We start from the raw sequence: 21136 nt of genomic DNA, 5'->3' as shown, positions 1-21136 counted from the left end.
TCAGAGGTGTGGTCAAAAGAGAACGAAAATAGTTAACAACTATTCATTTGCCGACATTCGCTCCACTTTGTGGAGCTTCATCAGGGCTAAAAAGATACAAAAACAACTAAAAATATTTTGACATGATAGGATAATAAGATACAAAAAGGTAAATTACGGTAGGGTTAAGGTTATGTAAAAATAAGTGAAAAGAAAATTATATACAAATGAAAGAAAGGAAGAAATAAAAATAGTAATAAATGAGTAAAGAACGAAATACTCATATATTATAATAATACTCATTTATTATTATTATTAATTTTATTTTTATTTATCCTTTCTCGACCTTTATCTAATCTTAACTTACTTCTTTATTTTCTGTCTTTTAGTGCCTTAAATTTTGTTTTTTTCATATCTACTTTTCTATTTTTAAGTGTTATTACATCTCCTGTTCATTTTAACTTTTTAGTTCGCGCATTTTTTAATATTGTTATCATTGTTTGTTAATACTATTTTATTTCTTCTTTTCTTTCATTTTTATATGGTTTTCTTTTCTCTTATTTTGATATAATTTTAACTTTTCACTAATTTATCTTTTTGTATCTTATTATCTTTTCTATGTCAAAATATTTTTAGTTGTTTTTGTATCTTTTTAGCACTGATGAAACTCTACAAAGTGGGGCGTCGGCGAATAAATAGTTGTTAACTATTTGTGTTCTCTTTTGACCGCATCCTTGACCAACTTCTTCTTACCATCTGATTCTGTCCATCTTGTTTTTGGTCTCCCAGGTGATCTCTTTCCAATTATATTAGCATTCATTGTTGTGTCAAGGCATCCTCGTGGATTGGTTCGAGCCGCATGTTTCCCTCCATCTTAACCTCCTTGTCCACAAATCATGAGATCTTGACTGACCAGTCTCTGCAAGCAGTGAACTGTATCTCTATTAATCTATTAATATGTTTTAGCATCTCTATTTAAGTGATTATATATAAAAATCTTAAAAAAACAAAAACATTTTTATTGATATATTTAGCTTAACTTCTACTAACTAAAAATGTATTTGTAAAGACCTTAAGATTCTTGTGTATTTTATTCATATTTTTTTCTTGAGTAGAATATTTAGAAATTATTCTTAAATATTTATGAGATTATTTTAATTAAGTTTTCATTATTCTTACAGATGGTGGGAGTGAATCAGACTCAAGTGAGTCTGGTCAGAGTGAGCAATCAGGAAGTGGCAGTTCCAGAAGAGAAGCTCCTAACTCTGAAAATGATGAAAGATCTCGAAGTCCAGTTAGTCAAAAATCTGGTAGCCATCGTTCAGGTTCCGGTAGTCCGCGTGGTAGCCAGTGGTCTGGGTCAGGTAGTCCCCAAGGAAGCCAGCATTCTCGTTCTGGTAGTCCACAAGGAAGTCATCGATCTCAATCTGGTAGTCCACAAGGAAGCCATCGATCTCCTTCTGGTAGTCCACAAGGAAGCCATCGATCTCCTTCTGGTAGTCCACAGGGAAGCCACCACTCTCGCTCTGGAAGTCCACAAGGAAGCCAGCGTTCTCCTTCTGGCAGTCCTCAAGGAAGTCATCGCTCTCCTTCTGGCAGTCCTCAAGGAAGCCATCATTCAGCGTCTAGGAGTCCAGAAGGTAGCCATCGTTCAGGTTCAGCTAGTCCACGTCGGTCAGCATCTGGGAGTCCTCAAGGGAGCAATCATTCAGGTAGTCCTGTAGGTAGTAACCATTCAAGATCTGCCAGTCCTCAAGGGAGGAGTCATTCTGGTTCCAGAAGTCCAGCGGGTAGTCATCACTCTGGCTCTAGAAGTCCTCCAGGTAGCCATCATTCTCCGTCAGTCAGTCCCCGCGGAAGTAGACGTTCTGGATCTAGAAGTGAAAGGTCTGGTAGGTCTCGGAGCTCCAGCGTAGAAGAAGCTGCAAGTCCCAAATCTAAACAGCCTAGTCGTAAATCTTCTTATTCTGGGAGTGCACGTTCCAGTGATAAATCACAGTCTCCGAAAGAATCTGTCAAGCTACCTTCCAATTCTCAAAAGGATTCAAGAAGTCCTTCTCCTCAAAGTAGTAAGGGAGGATCACCACAATCGAGAACTACTCAAAGATCTGGAAGTGCCAGTCCTGCTTCTGAAAAATCTGCCAAATCAGAAAGATCATTAAAATCCCAACATTCAGGAAGTGCAAGATCGCGTAGATCAGGGAGTATGAGATCACAGAGATCAGCCAGTGATGCATCTAAAAGATCAGGTAGTGCTAGTTCTCAAAAATCAGGAAGTGGTCGTTCACAGAGGTCTGGTAGTGCTTCCTCTAAGGGTTCAGCAAGCCCTGCATCTCGAAAATCACAATCACGAACTTCAAGGTCTAGGTCACGATCACAGAGCAGTGCAGCTTCAAGATCTCGTTCTGGCTCTCCTGTAGGAAGAAAAAAGAAATCAAGTTAGTAAATTTTTTTTTTCTCATTTGTTTTATTTTAAACCTTGGTATCTTCGTCAAGATGGCGATAGTGAAAACTCGCAACCTTATGACCATGTTTGCTATGTTAATTGTTGTCATGAGAGTACTGTTATACTATTAATATTTGCTTAATATTGTACTTTCAACTATCTGCACATGCGTGACATCTAACTGTCACATGTAGACCCTTTGACAGTAAAATCTTATTACTTATAACTTAGTAACACCAAACTTATTTAGGCAATCTCCTTTTTAAGTTGTTTTGGAGCTAAGTTGTTAACCAATTTATACCAGGAACTGTTTTACATCACTTGAATTCAAAGTTGTATCACTTGTAAAAAATAGAAATTAAATTTTTTTAACAAACAAATCTGTTAAAAAATCAATTAGAATGACTAATAAAGCTATTTAGTTGAGCAAACATTACATAAAAGATTTTATTTTTGCATACAGATATTCGTCGAACAGGACTCGACCTAGGCCATATTTGATGAAAGTCAGTTTTCAAGGAATAGTATCTGACGTAATTATGAGAATACCTGTAGTGTATTAACGATTACTATCATACATTACTGTTGTGATATTATTCGCACGACAGAGACATGTCATGTGGAAATGGGCTCTAATATTCATTATTATTCATAATTATGAGAGATGGTTGGGGGTGCAGTCAAAGTGAAACACATATAAGTTTGTGTAACCTATTTAATTGTGCCATCGTTTCGGCTAGAGTTTCTAGCCTTCTTCAGGGCTGTTAGCTTGAAAATCAACCGCCTAATGACACTAATTTAGGTGGTTGATTGATGACACTCCATTAGGCGGTTGATTTTCAAGCTAACAGCCCTGAAGAAGGCTAGAAACTCTAGCCGAAACGTTGGCACAATTAAATAGGTTACACCAACTTATTTGTGTTTCACTTTGACCGCACCCCCAACCATCTTCTCCTCGTACATTCATTATTATTGTTTAAGAAAAAAACATTTTTTTTTTCAACATTAAAAAGATTGTAATAAAATTGATATGTATGAATTTTTTTTACTTAAGTAAAATTAATTTATTGAGTAATGCATATTTAATTTTCATTATTAACCACCTGTAAAGTAAATAGAGAAAAAAATTATCAGTTGACATATTATATTATACAAATAATTGTATGACCAGATACAATAATTTGTATACTTAATTTTTTTAATTAATTTTATATTTTTAATTTTTACAATTGATGTTATTGAGTGAGTAATGTGCTATAATTTTTTATATTATTATTGGATGGAGTTTAATTGAATTTTTATTAATTTTTTCTTTAAATAGATGAGTTGGGGTCTGACAAATCAGATAACGAAGGAAATGAAACTGTTCAACGAAAACGAGTGTTATCTGATAGTGAAGGAAGTTCAAATGCTGGAAGGTAAATTTTGTTTTATCTTAGATGGTTGTGTTGTTTCCCAGCAAATAGCTCTAAAGTGACCAGTTAAACCTCATAGACTTTTTCTTAAACTAAAATTAATTTGTTTCAATATCTCTAAAATAGTTCCAAATGGTTCCAATGGTGCCTCTCAGATTGCAGACACTGGTCTTGCCTTCTAGACAATGTTTTTAAGGTGGTGAGGATAGCTGCTATTTTACCGTTGAAGTTTGTACATTCGTATTAAGTTGATGTTCGTTCAATTGATGTGCTTCTTTTTGTTAATTTTAATTCTAGATTGTACTTTTCTATTGCTAGTGATAATTTTCTTTTGATACTTATTATACTTCATAAAAATTGCGGTTGTGTCCTAGCTAATTTTTCATAGTTGTTTTCCGTTGCCGACCATATAAAATTACTGACTATACACATGTTTCCAATACCTTTGCCTTTAATCCTGGTGGTAGTTGACTTTTAATAATGAGTTTTATGCTTCAATATTTTTTACATCCCATCTTAATCCTTCTATTTATTTCATCTTACCTATCTTTAAATGAGATGGACTGACTGGATTACTGGATAAAACTGATTTCCTTGTTATTAACTTTGATCTCTCCTTTCTTTGAGTTTGTCATTATCTTTGTTTTATCAGTATTAATATTCAACCCCACCGATTCACTTTGCTCAAGGAATTTGCTGACTATTTGTTTCGTCTAAGTTAATGAATTGGGTGCAAACCTCAAATTAGATAAATTTCATTTTTATTTATTATTATCCTATTTCCTTCCCAGTTCCACTTAGTGAACACATAATTTCTAGTAGAAAGTTGAATAAAATTACGGAATGTGGATTACCCTGTTTGACACCTCTTCGAGTTTTTAGTCTTCTATTGTTGCCATCCAAGGTTACAAAGGCCCTTCTGTTTTCATATATAAGTTTTAATATATTTAGGTATATACCAGTGATTTCATGCTTATGTAATGCCTGTCATAGTTGATCATGATGGACGGAGTCAAACGCTTTTCCGAAGTCTATAAATACCAAATAAATTGACACAGTTTACTTCATGCTTTTCTCTAGGGTTAGGTTTATTGTAAATATTCTATATGAAATTAGGACATAAAATTTATTAAATACAAAATACCTACATTATATTTATAATGACGAATAGATAGTTGACCGTGGATAATATTTATAATGAAAAGATGATTTGGGGTGCGGTCAGTGAAGGACACAAATAAGTTAAAACTTATTTATTCATTCACTCACTCCTTGTTGGACCTGGGCCTCTGCCACCACTCTTTCCCATGCCTCGCGGTCTCCGGCGAGACTCCTCCAATTTTCAACTCCCATTCCTCTCAAATCATCCAGCCACTGATGCCTAATGAACGCCATAATGAATTAGAGAAATTACAGAATGATTAGGAAATAAGAAAACAACTAATATTAGAGACACATAAATAGTGTTGAAAGACATATATAGTCCAAGTATTAGGGGTATTCATGATCTATGTTAAAGCGTGTTAAATGGAAAAACTCGTGTTAAATCGAAAAAAATTGCCTTCTTTTGCCGTGGTAAAACGAAATAACATTTAACATGGCTGAGAGTCTGTTACTTGGTCAGTTAAATCGAGAATGACGTCAAACAATAGACCAGTTGAGATCGCCGCCATATTAGTTGTTGTGACTTTCAATACAGTTGTCAATTAGCTCATCTTCATTCTCTTCTTCACAAGTTTGAAGATCAATAAGACACTCATAAGCTAAACTTTCACACAAATTCCACTTTTCACTCACTCTAGGCATGTTTTAATTAATTACTTAAATCAAAACTGAAGTAAACAATAACATGAGGGTCTGGAAGGAAGGTTGTAAACATAAAGGCTTATACAACAAGTTGCTGAGAAAATCCGCTAGGGGCTCTTATGCATTTAACGTTTAACATGACTTCAAATAGGGCTGCTCACAATCCTATAGTTATAACATTTAACATGGTAAAACATATAACATTTAACATGGTAAAACATATAACATTTAACACAACATCATGAATACCCCTATTATAAGAAGATAAAGGCTATATGAGAATAAGTAATAATACAAACTATTAATTAAGAGGAAAAAAAAATAGAATACTCTATCTATAAAAATCTAGTTAGTAAATATATATGCAAAATTATTTAAAGTAAACTGATGAAAAAAGTGGAAAATAAAACATATTTGTAGGTAATTAATTACATTATTTACTTACATATATGTATGTAATTAATTACATTATTTAATTACATATATGTATGTAATTAATTACATTATTTACTTATATATATGTAGGTAATTAATTACATTATTTACTTACATATATATGTAGGTAATTAATTACATTATTTACTTACATATATGAAAGGAATATGGTCCTGGTGTGGTCAAAAAAACTCAAATAGTAAATGATTATACTATTTTATTGAGCCAACGTTTCGCCCCATGTTGCAGGGCTTCGTCAGGGCTAAAAAAGATACCAACACTTTACATAGTTACAAAAAAAGAAAAAACATAAGTGGAAAATAACAGGGAAACAAATAATAGTATACCCCTGTTATTTTCCACTTATGTTTTTTCTTTTTTTGTAACTATGTAAAGTGTTGGTATCTTTTTTAGCCCTGACGAAGCCCTTTAACATGGGGCGAAACGTTGGAATAAAATAGTATAATCATTTACTATTTGAGTTTTTTTGACTGCACCCGGACCATATTCCTTTCATCTATACACACGGTCAATCAATAATCTTCCAGTACTTACATATATGTTTTATTTCCCCCCTTTTTTTTTTTATCAGTATACATAAAGATATAATATTTAATAAAAAAGAGGATATTACAATGTTTTGTGTAACCACTAATTACCTATCTTCTAAGTCAAATGTATCTAATATGTTTTATTAATTTTCAGTGGTAAAGAAGAAAAATCACATGAAAAGAAAAAATCGAAAGTATTGGATTCCGATAGCGATGATAGTGGATCAGAGCCGAAAAAATCAGGTTTGCATTTATAAAATTCAAATCAATGAAAATATTAACAATTTCTATTAACGCCCTTATTTATGCTACTTAAGAAAATATTTTTAGGAGAAGGTGTAGTTATTTAATAATAGGCAATATTATTTCACCATAACTAAGTTACAATCAAGATACTGCGATCTGTTTGGCTATCACGGTCATTATCAGGAACACTTTAGCGATTCAAACGAATATAATTTTATGACATCAATGCCAAAACCATTAATTTAATAAACATTAATAAAATTTATAAATGCCCAAACATAGAAAAAATTATTAAGTTTTCAACCCATATATTAGTTTTAGGAGATACTAGGGGTATTCATGATGTTGTGTTAAATGTTATATGTTTTACCATGTTAAATGTTATAACTATAAGATTGTGAGCAGCCCTATTTGCAGTCATGTTAAACGTTAAATGCATAAGAGTCCCTAGCGGATTTTCTCAGCAACTTGTTGTATAAGCCTTTATGTTTATAACCTTCCTTCCAGACCCTCATGTTATTGTTTACTTCAGTTTTGATTTAAGTAATTAATTAAAACATGCCTAGAGTGAGTGAAAAGTGGAATTTTTGTGAAAGTTTAGCTTATGAGTGTCTTATTGATCTTCAAACTTGTGAAGAAGAGAATGAAGATGAGCTAATTGACAACTGTATTGAAAGTCACAACAAGTAATATGGCGGCGATCTCAACTGGTCTATTGTGTGACGTCATTCTCGATTTAACTGACCAAGTAACAGACTCTCAGCCATGTTAAATGTTATTTCGTTTTACCACGGCAAAAGAAGGCAATTTTTTTCGATTTAACACGAGTTTTTCCATTTAACACGCTTTAACATAGATCATGAATACCCCTACTGTAACCCCTCCTTCCCCTACTCAGCACAATACAATTCACTGTTTGCATCAAAATTAATATATCAACAATTTTATACAATCTGTTAGATTCATTTATGGAAATAAATAGAACAAACTATTTGTAAATAAAAGAGTATTTTAAAATAATATTATACTTACGTAATATGTTAGAATCATCAATATAATAATGATAAATTTCAACTTCTATAACAAACGATATTGCTTGATCAATGGTTTCTTCTCTAAAGAAAGGTTAAATTGTTAGGGTTTGATAATAGACTGTTGATGAGAGGGGGCGGAGCAATTCAATCCATTATCGTTTTTATAGGTTTAAAAATATGTATATCTACAATATTATACAATCTATTAGTTTCGTTTCTGGAAATAATAAATAGAACTATTAATAAATAAAATAGTATTTGAAAATTATATTATACTTACGTAATATGTTAAAATCATCAATATAATAATGATAAATTTCAACTAATATAACAAACGATATTGCTTGATCAATGGTTTCTGCTCTAAAGGAAGGTTAAATTGTTAAGGTTTGATAATAGACTGTGAGTGGGAGGGGGGAGGAATTCAATTCATTATTATTTTTATAGGATAGAATTTCAGATATCAGGAATAAACTTGATATCTTCTATTATGTTCATTGTCTTAATCAGTTTTTTTTTTTTTTTAAATTGTTTTTCTTTTTTGTAATATTTTGAGAAAGTGGCGTACACTTGGATTATCTCAGGATGTCCCAAGACCCAATTTTGGAACCACAACTCTAATTTAATTCCACACACAGTGCATTCTAATATTTACAGTTATTAGAAATTTACAACCAAGATGTGATGTATTCGGGTACCATGTTATCAGTAGGAACATCACCATGTTATAGCAGTTCAATTATTTACAATTAAATTAAATTAAAATTACATAATTGTAATTGCAATTAAAAAAAATTAATTTGCTTCATTATATGAACTATATTTTTTGAAATTCAAAAATTTAATTACAAACGGATTCAGTAAAATAAAGGACCCTATTCAGAAAATGGACACCATCAATAAGATGTATCAAATAAATTGCTCCTAAGGAAAGATTTATTACAAAAACAACATAAAAGCTTCATAATAAAAAAAATAAATCATACAGTATGAAGTAACCATATAACAAATAACAAATAATCACGAAATAAGTTTTGAGGATGTCAAGATATAGATAGAGAGAAAAAAAAAAAAATTATTTGGTATTGGTAACTAGTCTGACAATTGGGTCTAGTGCTCTTTTCTGCCAACCCCTGGTGGCTACCAGAGGTACGGCCGCGTACTAACCAAGGTGGGAGTGTCAAGATCCGTATTAAGAAACTTCGTTTTCACAAAAATGAAATTTGATCTCCTTTACCCCTAATCGAACCGTATATTAGAGACTGTTATTGAGAGAGTTAAAATAACGTTAAAAACAATTGAATATTATTGTTGAATATACTGATGATATTTTTCTTAATATGTAAACAATGAATTGGCTATATATTAAATATAGCCTTATATATTAAATAAAGTAATAATAGGAATTAAAATTTATTAAATTAGAGTTGTGATTCCAAAATTGGGTCTTGGGACATCCTGGGATGATCCAAGTGTATGCCCGGGGTGCTGCAAGTGTATGCCCTGGGTGCTGCAAGTGTATGCCCGGGGTGCTGCAATTGTATGCCACTTTCTCAATATATATGTAAAGGTAGAAAAACAATAAAAATAACAAGTATATAAAGTAGTGTACAGAACATTTTAGTATTTACTTTACTTTCCCCCCCCCCTTATCCTGCATGCTATATCTCTAAGAATTATTGTATTAACATTTAGCTCAGGATGGGCGCCATTAAATTTCCTTAGACCAACAAGGGTGCCATGAAATTATTTTGGCTCATAAGAGTGCGAAAAAAGTTTAGTAACTACTGATCTATTGACTTAAATTACTAAAATATAAAAAACTTCTTTTAAGTAAATTACCAAGTTTCTCCTGATATTTTGTGGTATTCTCTCATTCTCAGGATATTATATTTTTTTTAAATTTTGTGACATTCTTTATATTTACTTCTATTGTCCAAATTGCATACTGAAAAGGGTTTAAATTTAGGTGATAAAATACCGGTTCTTAAATATGCAGATGATTTGGTATTATTGGGTGAGGATAAGGAAACTATAAAATTAAATACAACTACGTCGATAAACTCTACTAAGGAACTAGGTTTCGAAATTAATACGGATAAAACAAAATATAAGGTTAGCCATATAAATGGGAGCGATTTCAGTAATATAGATATTGGATAAGTTTAAGTATTTAGGTTCTACGGTAACTAGTAAAAATGAAATTGATGAGGAAATAAAAGCGAGGTTAAAGGTGGGAAATGCTTGTTATTTCTCAATTTCAAAATTGCTTAGCTCGCTCATTCTGTCTAAAAACTTAAAAGTTAGAATTATTATCCTCCCCACTGTTCTGTATGGATGTTAAACGTGGACTCTTACACTAAGGGAAGAACAACCCCTTAAAGTTTTTGAAAATTAAGTATTAAATAAGATGTTCGGACCTAAAAAAGGATATGAGTTAGGTGGAGAATTTAAAATGCTACTGAGAGAACTGTACCCAGTAAATGTAATTTAGTAATGGTAGTAACGAGTGGATCCCTAAAATGTTAATAAACACTGAACTGACAGGTAAACGTTCAAGAGGTTGACCAAAACGTAGATGGGAGGATTGCTTTAAGACTCATTTAGTAGATTTGGGTTGGAGGGGCGTCACTGGACAGATGCATGTTGAGAACAATTGGTTGTATCGGCATCGAACCTTTGGGGTTCACTAAGCCTTTATTATTACTGTCCAAATATATTACTAGCAAAAACTTATTATTTTATTGTCTTCTTAGCAGAGTTGGGCAACTATGAAACTAATAGCTAAAATTGCCTTGGATACAATATTTATTTATCAATGATTTATTCATGAATAAGGGTCGTATCCATAGCAATTTTAGCTATAGCTAATTTTTGCTCATTTCTGCTTCTTAATTTATAATTTTCCTCAAGGAGTGTTACTTTTTTGCATTTTAAACTTAAAAAGACAATTAAATATATTTGTTTGCTGGTAATAAGATAATAATTGTTATATGTTAGTAGAAGTAGGAATGAATATAAAGAAAAAAAACAAAACAATATCCCGAGGATTGGGGAATACTCTGAAACGTCTAGAGGAACTATGTAATTAAAGGAATAAAGAATGTTCGTTACGGAAGAATTTTATCACTGTAGAAGAAATTCAACTCTGTTTCTTCCTAGTAATGTAAATTTTTTACTTGATCTGGTTCTTGAAGAGGCAAAAATTTAAATAAATAATTTTCAGCTACCGCTGAAGCATTGTTTGGAGATGCTGATGATATAAGTTCTGAAGAAGAGGCAGAAGAAGAAAAGAAGGATAAATCAAGTGATGCCGAGGAAGAAGAACCTAAAAGATCAGAAGATGAAAAAGATAGGAGCGAAGAAGAGAAAGAAGAAGCTGAAAAGGTATATATTTCAGTTGTTTATTTTTAAAAAGTATAATTAAAGAAAATATGTGTCATGTCTCTACATATGTATCCATAACCAATTGTTATTGCTGTGATAATAAATAGGCCTAGTGTGACAGTACTGCCATTACAGTGAATCCTATAGTTTTCACCATAGCAACTATCACGTATTTTACACCATGGCAACTATCATATAGTTTACAGCATGGCAATTATCATATAACCTTTCGTGCATAGGGGCCACAGACATGTGTTAGTCATGCTATTACGGGCTGCAAAAAAAAATATATATATATAAAAATAATTAGGTTTTTGCGATTATTACAAATTGAATTAAACAACTATGAACGGATTCATTGTGTATATTTTAACTTTTTATGTCATTTCCTGACTTTTCAAACACATTGCAGTGTTCGTGGTCACAAGCAGTTGTTTAATTCAAATTATTTAGGTGTTAATAAATAATCAAATTCCAGATTAATTAACTATTTACTATAATGAAAAATGTTTTAATATATAAATTCAAATATTATAGTTTATTAATGGTTAAAATTTTACATATTCAAATTTACTACCTGATATTCTTTCTCGGCACATAAGTAATAGTTGAAAATCAGTCTCACTCACTCGATATGGAACTAAAATTTCTCAATATAACACATCACTAACCCAAACACTTGATTTGCCGTATTTCCAAAAATACTATAATGTAAATTGACGTTTTGTTGTGATACAATCAGACGTCTGCTGTAAATTGAAAAATAAATTGCCATATATTACAGGAATTAACCATATCTATAATAGCACTGCACATAGTGTTATGTAGGACCTATTTACTCAGCACACTCTCAATTTTTTTAATGGACGTGAAATAAAAAAATGATTCAAAATAAAGTAATATCAGATGGGCCAACCACAAAAGACCGATGGCCACAGGTTAAGTATAGCTGGTTTACACCACGGCATTTTTTATTTAAAAATTGTTCAATAATAAGCAAGTAATCTTTTTAAATAAAATTTTTTTCAAAGATGAAATGGCTTGTCGAGTTCTATAATGAAATGTTTATTATTGACTGTAAATTCAATGCGAGGAAGAGATGTTCAGGAGTGCGGTCAGTGATAGTAAACATAAATAAATAAAACTTATTTTATTTTTGCTGACAATCCAGCCTAAATTAGAAGCATTCATTATGGCTGAGAACCTAGAAAACAACCATAGAACTTGAAAAAAAAAATTAAAACAAAGAAACTGTATAACAAAAAATCAAGAAGATAACAATTGGCACTAAAATAATATAAATATAATATACAAATGTACGAATTCATATTAAAAAAATTGTAGACATTTAAAGTATTAGGAAAAACATACATGCATAGAGCACTGTTTGATTTTTAATTCTTATTCTTTTTCTAATATTTTAATTGTTTATTATTTTTTAAAATAATAAATTGTTATCTTTGCAATATTATGTTTATCTTCTATTAACAATATCATTTGTCATATTTTTAATTTATAATTATACTGTTTATTTGTTTTGCTGTTTCATGTCTTTTGGTTTTTATCTCATTTTTTTGTCTTGAAAAGTTATCATAAATGAAGTAAATTTTACATATTTGTGTTTAGTGTTATTGACCATCTTTTCTTCACTTTGAATCTGTGCTCATCAATAAACACTTCATTAAAAATTTTTTCATTTCAGCTATCTCCTACTTTTGAAAATACAAATTCTATCATAAATGTTAATAGCCTATAGATATTTGTGTTGGGTGAGAGTTTTAAAGCAGAATCTAGTTAGTAAGTGGCAAGTACGTGACCTTGTCAAAGAGATCTAGGAGCTGAAGATGCGGAAGATTACGTAGCACCCCCCTCCTCTGTCTCCCCACCGTTGTCTAGCCCAGGATGGTTGCATTCTGGTGAAAGAGCTAGTGGGACCTTTATGCAATGCCCAAGTACAGATTTTACAAAATGAACCAAAAGGGAGAAATAATTTGCATGGTAAGGCTTTTTCTTTTTTGCAATAGACAGATAGCTCCAGGAACACCTTTTACTCTTTCAATAATGTTGGACAACTATGGCTTTGTATTGTAAAACAGAATTTTGCTATCTATAGGACTTAGTCTCTTCAATCTTACCATACGTAGGCATGTTGTGTTGGTAAGCCTTTTTTTATTTGTATTTATTCATCGAAATTTACAACTTTATTAAATAAATATAAAAAAAGTAAATGTGGAATGAGTTATATTACGATAGCATCATATAGTCTTGTGGAGAATTGGTAGAACTCCAATAATATTTTTACATTAGATGGTCCCGAGGCCATCTTCTTTTCAGATGTCTAGAAGGATCATCAATTAGGTAATAAGAAAAGAAGAAGGGTTAGAAGTGGGTTTAGGTAGTTAAGGAGTTTATTATGAAACAATTTATATCTACTTCTGGCCAAATCGGCAACATATGGAATGTTGAGGTTATCGTGGATGATTTTACTTGTTACAAAGCTCAATTCGGTAAATCCAAATAGCCCTTATTATGGTTCTGTAAATGAGTCTTTTGTTATTAATTTGAAGTTTTGATAGTTTCGATAAAATTTGCCTTTTGAGTTTTATATTGAATAGTTATTCAAATCATTGTCCTTTTCATTACAATTAATGAATGTTTATAGTTTCATTTGTTTTTCTTATAAGTATGATCGCCGATGTGATATTTTTTTTAAGGAGAAATTTAACATATAAACAACAAGGCTTATGTAATAAGTATATCTTTGTTTCGTTCTTGGAATTCTTTGCTATTTTGTTTATATCTTTGTTCTTTGTTTACTTCTGATTTGTGCCTGTACAATTAGTTGCTTTCTATAATCTATATTTGTATTTTATTTTTTATAGGTAATATAATGAATTTGGTTTTATATTTCTCGAATTTTATTTTGTGTCCTCAAAAGTCGTCAAAACGCTGTTAGAATTATAGTTAGTCACAAAAGTAAGAGTCATAAAAATATTTTAGAATTATTAATATAAATATAAATTTTTAGTGTAAGTAGATATATTTTTGATCCACTGAGCCAAATCTTAATCCAAATACAGTGTAATCTCACTAATTCGAACTAATTGCTGCAGGGGGTGTCCGAATTACTGAAAGATTCGAATTAAAGAAATTATTAGGAAAAATAGGGGGGGGGGGAAATTCAATAATATGAACGTTCATAACAATTTTTAATTTGTTTTTCATATTTTATTGGAAATTTGACAGTTTGAAGTTTTAAAAAATTCCCAATAATAATAATATGCTAATGCTAAATGATGATTAATTTGTTAAAACTGTAAGATTGTTCATTTACAAGTGAAAAAGTATAAATAAAAAAAAATACTCTTTGTATGGATTTATTTAAAATGTGATAAAAAACATGAGTTTACCAACAAAATTTGTATTATATATGTGTCCATAATACAATTGATATTGTATACTTCTAATTTCAACAAAACTTATGAACAATTAGACACTGTAGAAATTCTATTACCCGATATCGAAATTAAAAATTTCCAGGATGTTCACAATAACTTTAGATTGGGAAGTTACAAATGGCCTTTATACATGTGCACTTTTATTTGAAAACAAAAATGTTATTGCTTGCTAAGTATTCTCAAAAAAATTAACTTTTTTTTTATACCAGTTCGGATCACTGGAATGTTCAGGGTACCAAATTTCGGATTATGAAGATTGCACTCTATATTTTTCACAATTTACACATCTGCTTCTTGCGTATGTTTGAAGAAGTCATTACAGTGTATTTAAGCGATTAAAAAAACAACATAATTTTTCATATTTCTACTAATATCTATTTCCATTAATTGGCTAATAGACTGTCGATAATTTTCTATTCAAGAATTTCATATATTGATATTATGTAATCCTTAGGAAGAAGAGGTGGAAAAAGAAGAAGAGATTCCCGAAACAAGAATCGACGTTGAGATTCCGAGAATAATGTGCGACGTTGGGAAAGACATTCACTTCGTCAAGCTTCCCAACTTTCTCTCTGTCGATCCGAGACCATTTAGTGCTGAAACCTACGAAGATGAAATTGATGAAGAAGAAACACTTGATGAAGAAGGACGAGCGAGGTAAATTATCTATTATTATTACAGTTTGATTTGTTTGTCTTTATTTTAAAGTTGTTTATGAATTGTACACAAGTAGAATTATAAGAAAATTAGAACATAAGAATAAACTATTTATATAAAAAATAAAAGCAAGATGGTTACAGTAAAAATAACTCAAATAATAAATAAACTATTTTTTTTTGTTTTGAGCCAAAGTTTCGTCTCACTTTGCAGGGATTCATAAGGGCTAAGAACGATATAAATAACTGAAATAATGTAGTAAAATAAGATAATAGATAACATGAAATAAAAGTAAACAATGGCTACAAATGATTTAAAATAAAGTAAATTAGTAAATTATATATAGAAGATCATATAATTGGTTAGTTTGTTCAACCTAAGATTAAACAGATTTGTTAAAGTAAGTAGCCATTAATTCATTTATAATTATGAGAGATAGTTGACTGTGGATGATAAATGAGGAGAAGATGGTTGGGGGTGCGGTCAATGAAAAACTCTAATAAGTATGATTAACTTATTTTAATGTGCCGACGTTTCGGCTAGAGTTTCTAGCCTTCTTACTTATTCTGTTTATACTTTCTTTTTATAATTTTTTTATTTTTCTATACTTACTGTGGTTGTTATCTTGTTTTGTTTTTAGCCCTGAAGAAGGCTAGAAACTCTAGCCGAAACGTCGGCACATAAAAATAAGTTAATCATACTTATTTGTGTTTTTCATTTACCGCACCCCCAACCATCTTCTCCTCATTAATTTATTTAAGTGTAATTGCGTTCTATTTGCTAGAGAACCCGTCCTGAGATAGATTTAATAATGTTTAATAATTTAAAATAAAATTCTCATACCTAGTTAATATTTAATATATTCATATTAGAAGAACATAGTCGATAAAGATAACAAAATATAAAAGAAAATTATTTATTGTTAATAAAAGCCCAACTTTGCAGGGCTTCATCAGGGCTGTCTGATTAAAACACAGCGAATGATTGAAAATTAAACCATTTCATCATCAAAGCTATATTTCAGATCTGAGAATAATAAAAAGTTAATATCCTTATAATTATTTTATATAAATTTTAAATAATACTTAATATAATATTACTTTTGCAGATTGAAATTGAAAGTAGAAAACACTATAAGGTGGCGTGAAGCTTTGGATAAAGAAGGAAATACAATAAAAGAAAGTAATGCACGTATGGTTCGGTGGTCAGACGGAAGCATATCTCTACATCTCGGCAGTGAAATATTCGATGTATATAAACAACCATTGCAGGTACGTTATATACTGTTGGTCAAAGATATTAGTTTTACTTTTTTTCTATATTTTATATTACTAGGTCGAAAAGAATGATAAAACTTTATTTTTGTTTTGTTTTTATTTATGAGCTATAGAACTGTGGCCATATGTGTCATATGGATAAATAAAAAAAAGGTTATAACCGATTGTTGCAACCATGGAGGAAGGAGTATTATGGAGGGGTATCCATAATTCTATCAGGTCGAATGATGCCAGGAGGCGGTATCTATACCTTTCCTAGGTGTGGCATCCGGTACGCCATATTTGACAGTTGAGTATCGCTGCCGCTCAAAATTTTTTTTTAATTACTATTAATTCTCAGTCACTTTTTTGTTGTTAACATTAAATACTCTCAAAAATTATGTTTATTGTTTTTAATGGATTTTCATTATAGATTTACCAAATTATTGGAAATAACATTTTTGTTCTCGGAATGATAATCCTTTTTTTTTCAGTCCTGTTGAAGGCCTGAAATTTAGGTCGAAAAATCAGTCCAAGTTAATAAAACTTATTTATTTACGTTTGATTACTGAGAGCACCCCCTGATCATCTCCTACGGACCTCATATAGACAAAACTAAATTATTAATAAAATTAGACTTCTGTAATAGAAATAACTGAAGCTTTTTAAGAATTTCCTGATTGATAATATCTTGTGACGTATTGATGTAGATATTGTATTTCCTGCTTTGTCTTTAGGGAGATCATAACCACTTATTCATTCGTCAAGGAACTGGTTTACAAGGACAAGCCGTCTTCAGGACTAAATTAACCTTCAGGCCTCACTCGACTGAATCATTTACCCACAGAAAGATGACATTATCATTGGCTGACAGGAGTCAGAAATCAGCAGGTATCAAAGTGCTGTCGCAAGTTGGTCATGATCCGGATCAACATAGAGGCGAAATGATTAAGGTATTTTATGAAATTAATAAAGTATTTTGTAATATGATTAGGTATTTTGTAATACCATTAAGGCATCTTGTAATAAATTATAATGAAATTAGGGAGATTTATTTGTGACACTTTTTTACAGAATATATGAAAGAAAAGCATTTTACTGAATAATTTACACTTGAAGAGTATTTTACCAAAAAATTATTTGTCCACTCATCAGAATTATAGTTTATTATGACAAATTTAAATTCTTCATTAATTCATCTTAAATATATTTAAGTTCGAAACAAGTGGTAAAAAAAAAAAAATTAATTTTATTACAAAACAGCATTTTCAATATGCATTTGATTAATCCAAATGAGATATTTTCATTATAATATTGTTTTCACTTGTCTATATATGATATATTTTCATAGAGATACGAGAATTTTATTTTGGAACTTGGAACTTCCATGGTATGTTCACTCCATCGCCCATCCAAACAAAACAAGTGATGCTCTCTTCCCCTTTGTCTGTTACCAACTTTTCGATTGTTGCAATTGCTCCAAGTTTCCTGCAATGATGACTGATATAGATTTTTCCCTTATGACTATCGTCTCTTCTATTGTTTTCAGAATTTATTGGATTTATCATCATGGCAGAAAAATTACAAAAGTCTGAAAATATTTTAATCTACCTGCTCAATTTAACAGCGATTCAACCAATTTTGAAATGGCACCACCATCTTGACTACTTTGAACGATATTTTGTTCAAATATCTTCTGATTAATAACAAATTAGTTAGCTTGCTATTTAATTTAACTAGACTAATTTTTCAATTTGTTAAAATAAAATAAATTTTATCTAATTTAAATCCCAAATTAATCTATATTTCTTCCAAAGTCCAACGTTTCAACCTAATCGACCATCCTCAAGGACAATCTATCATAAAACAGCTTTTATTATACATATGGTTTTTAACAACTTTAAACAGACTATATTATTAATAAATCATCATACCTTAAAATAATATGTATTTACACCCTCATCAATTTTTTTTAATAAAAAAACTTTATGCAGGCTATTTTGCCCATGTCAATAATTTCAGTCAGAATTGCCCTATGAGACATTAAAACATTATGGAATCATATTAATTTATTAATAAGCTATCCTTAGCTTATTTCTAATTACCTATTTTATCACTTTTTCGCATTAACATTAGAACATTGGGCTTCAAAGAATTATAGATTGGTTTGAGACTTAAATTGGATAAAATTTATTTTATTTAAGCAATAATAACCCCAATGGAGGTACTTTAATTATTGCTTTAAATTAGAAGATCCTGTGACCATATTCTTTTTAGATAACTCAGAAGATTATTAGGGATTTTCAAGAATGAGAGATTAAGAACTAATAGGTTTGGGTAGGTAAGGATTCTGAAATGCTAGGAGATATATCTATGTCGGGCAAAATCTGCAGCGAATGTTTTAATATTAAAATTTACAAATAAGAAACCAAAAACATCCACTCCACTTCCTATTGATCAAATAAATGATATGCATCTACAAAATTCATTGTTATGTTAATAAAAATGTTTAATAGTTCTCTATTTCAAAAGAATTATTAAATAATTCTTAATTTATATTTATCCAATAAAATATGACTTTTTACTTACAAAATATATACATTTTCCTACATCATTAACATATCAATGTTTTCTTTATATTATTAGTATTAATCAATCTTTTTAATATTTTTTAAAATTAAAAACGTAGTTTTATTATGATGTTTCTGTTCTTTTCATAGTAACAGTGAATGGTTTTTGATTTTATTTAATAAGAGATATAAAAATATCACTACTGTATTGTAATATTCAAAATTAATTTATTATAAATAAAAGGAAATTTAATAGTTTTTTATTTTGCTCAGATCAGATATAGCTTTGAAGATGACAAGGTTTAAATGAAAAGATTAAACATTAAGTAGATATGAGAATTTTATTTTAAATTGTATATAATATTGTTGACTCTTATGTCAGGGCAGGTTTTCAAGCCAATCTGAACGCAATAACACTTAAATAAATTAATCGCTACTTTTTCAAATATAATTAAATCCTAGATAGAGCAAACTAACCTATTATTATGTATGCTCCTTTGATAAATGATGGTTCTCGATGTCTTTGTTCTAAAGATGCTACCACTGATAGTAGTCAAAGACTTGGTCCTATTCTAGCTTCCAGGATATGTCCAATCCACCGGTGATCCAAACAAAGAGTGTCTTTCTTCCTTCAACGATATACTCTTCTTGGATGACTGCTCACTCTTGATCTTCTTTATAAATACCTACTATTGACAATTGACAAAGGTGGTTAGCGCTACCAGCTTCCCGTAGACATCCTATCCTCTCCATTCCAACCAATTAGTGTGATTCTTTGTTCATCGTTCAATAGTAGATGCAAACATCAATTGTAGCACAACCGCTCTAATTCACTTATAATGATTCACGATGTAAATACTTCATTGATAATTGTTATTGTCTTCTTTTTCTTCTTGGATTAATTTGTACTATAGTTGTGGTAGAGAAACAACAAAAGTTGAAAAATTTCAATCCACCCACTCAGCATAACAGTAATTCTACAAACTTTGGAAGGACATGTGCCATCTTGAAATATTTGAAATAACTTTGTTTTGCCCTCCATAACTTCAGAATACCTTTTTGGTTTAAAAAAAAAATATTAACGATGATACATGAAATTAAATATAACTAAAACCACCTATACACAAAAAAAAAAAAAACTTTTTTTTTTAATTAAAAAAGTGGATATTATAGTGTATTTCATATTTTTTTATTTTAATCTTCAATTTTACAATTTGATAAATATTTATAATCTTTGATTAAACGATGTGCTTGAAAATTTCACTTTTTATCTCATTAATTATAGAAAGAAGAAGAGAAGTTGAGGGCGACTTTGAGGAGGGAGAGTAAAGTGAAACGAACACGTGAAAGAGGAGCAAGTAGGCAATTGAACAGTTCGTACATTGAGCCAGACCGAGAGGACGGATCTGACGACGATGGCGCTATTTCACTTAACGCTATCAAAAACAAATATAATAAGGCAAATAGTAAGTATAACTTTTCTTTTATAAATAAAATGTTTGTATTGAAGTTATTAACACCTCGTTTATTAATTTATTTCACATCTCCGACAATTCGGCCAGCATGGCTATTATCTCGGACAATCTCAATCTTCAATTTCACAGCCTCACAATAATTTCTTACTCAACTGCATTGGCCTCCTATAAATCAGAGTTGGGAAACTATGAAACTAATAGCTAAAATTGCCATGGTTACGATATTTAATTATCAATGGTTCATTCATGAATAAGGGTCGTATCCATGGGAATTTGAGCTATAGTTGAAACTAATAGCTAAAGTTGCCATGGATACGACCGTTATTCATGAATGAACCATTGATAAATAAATATCGTATCCATGGCAATTTTAGCTATTACTTTTAGCTATAGCTAAAATTGCCATGGATACGATATTTAT

General features: G+C 30.5%; 1 protein-coding gene and 1 long non-coding RNA gene across 2 annotated transcripts in view; one reads left to right on the top strand and one right to left on the bottom strand.

Moving 5' to 3' along the window:
• Nucleotides 1-21136, top strand: part of LOC106679165 (another transcription unit protein) — a 28405-nt gene that overhangs the window by 4444 nt on the left and 2825 nt on the right. The window contains exons 2-9 of the mRNA XM_014418147.3: nucleotides 1161-2417; nucleotides 3747-3843; nucleotides 6787-6875; nucleotides 11139-11299; nucleotides 15212-15414; nucleotides 16523-16685; nucleotides 17408-17623; nucleotides 20526-20706. Of these exons, the coding sequence (XP_014273633.1) occupies nucleotides 1161-2417; nucleotides 3747-3843; nucleotides 6787-6875; nucleotides 11139-11299; nucleotides 15212-15414; nucleotides 16523-16685; nucleotides 17408-17623; nucleotides 20526-20706 (2367 nt within the window). The remainder of the gene's footprint in view (nucleotides 1-1160; nucleotides 2418-3746; nucleotides 3844-6786; nucleotides 6876-11138; nucleotides 11300-15211; nucleotides 15415-16522; nucleotides 16686-17407; nucleotides 17624-20525; nucleotides 20707-21136) is intronic.
• On the bottom strand, nucleotides 4999-8319 carry LOC136795413 (uncharacterized). Its single transcript, XR_010842995.1, has 3 exons — nucleotides 8193-8319; nucleotides 7911-8097; nucleotides 4999-5221 (listed from the first exon to the last, which is right to left on the bottom strand). It is a non-coding gene; the product is annotated as an uncharacterized lncRNA (long non-coding RNA).

This window comes from Halyomorpha halys, unplaced genomic scaffold (genome assembly GCF_000696795.3).
Source record: "Halyomorpha halys isolate HHAL.00 unplaced genomic scaffold, Hhal_1.1 Scaffold180.1, whole genome shotgun sequence".
In the NCBI taxonomy this organism is placed as follows: Eukaryota; Metazoa; Arthropoda; class Insecta; order Hemiptera; family Pentatomidae; genus Halyomorpha; species Halyomorpha halys.
The sequence above is the reverse complement of the archived record's forward strand: the minus strand, read 5'-3'. Positions and strand labels throughout refer to the sequence as shown.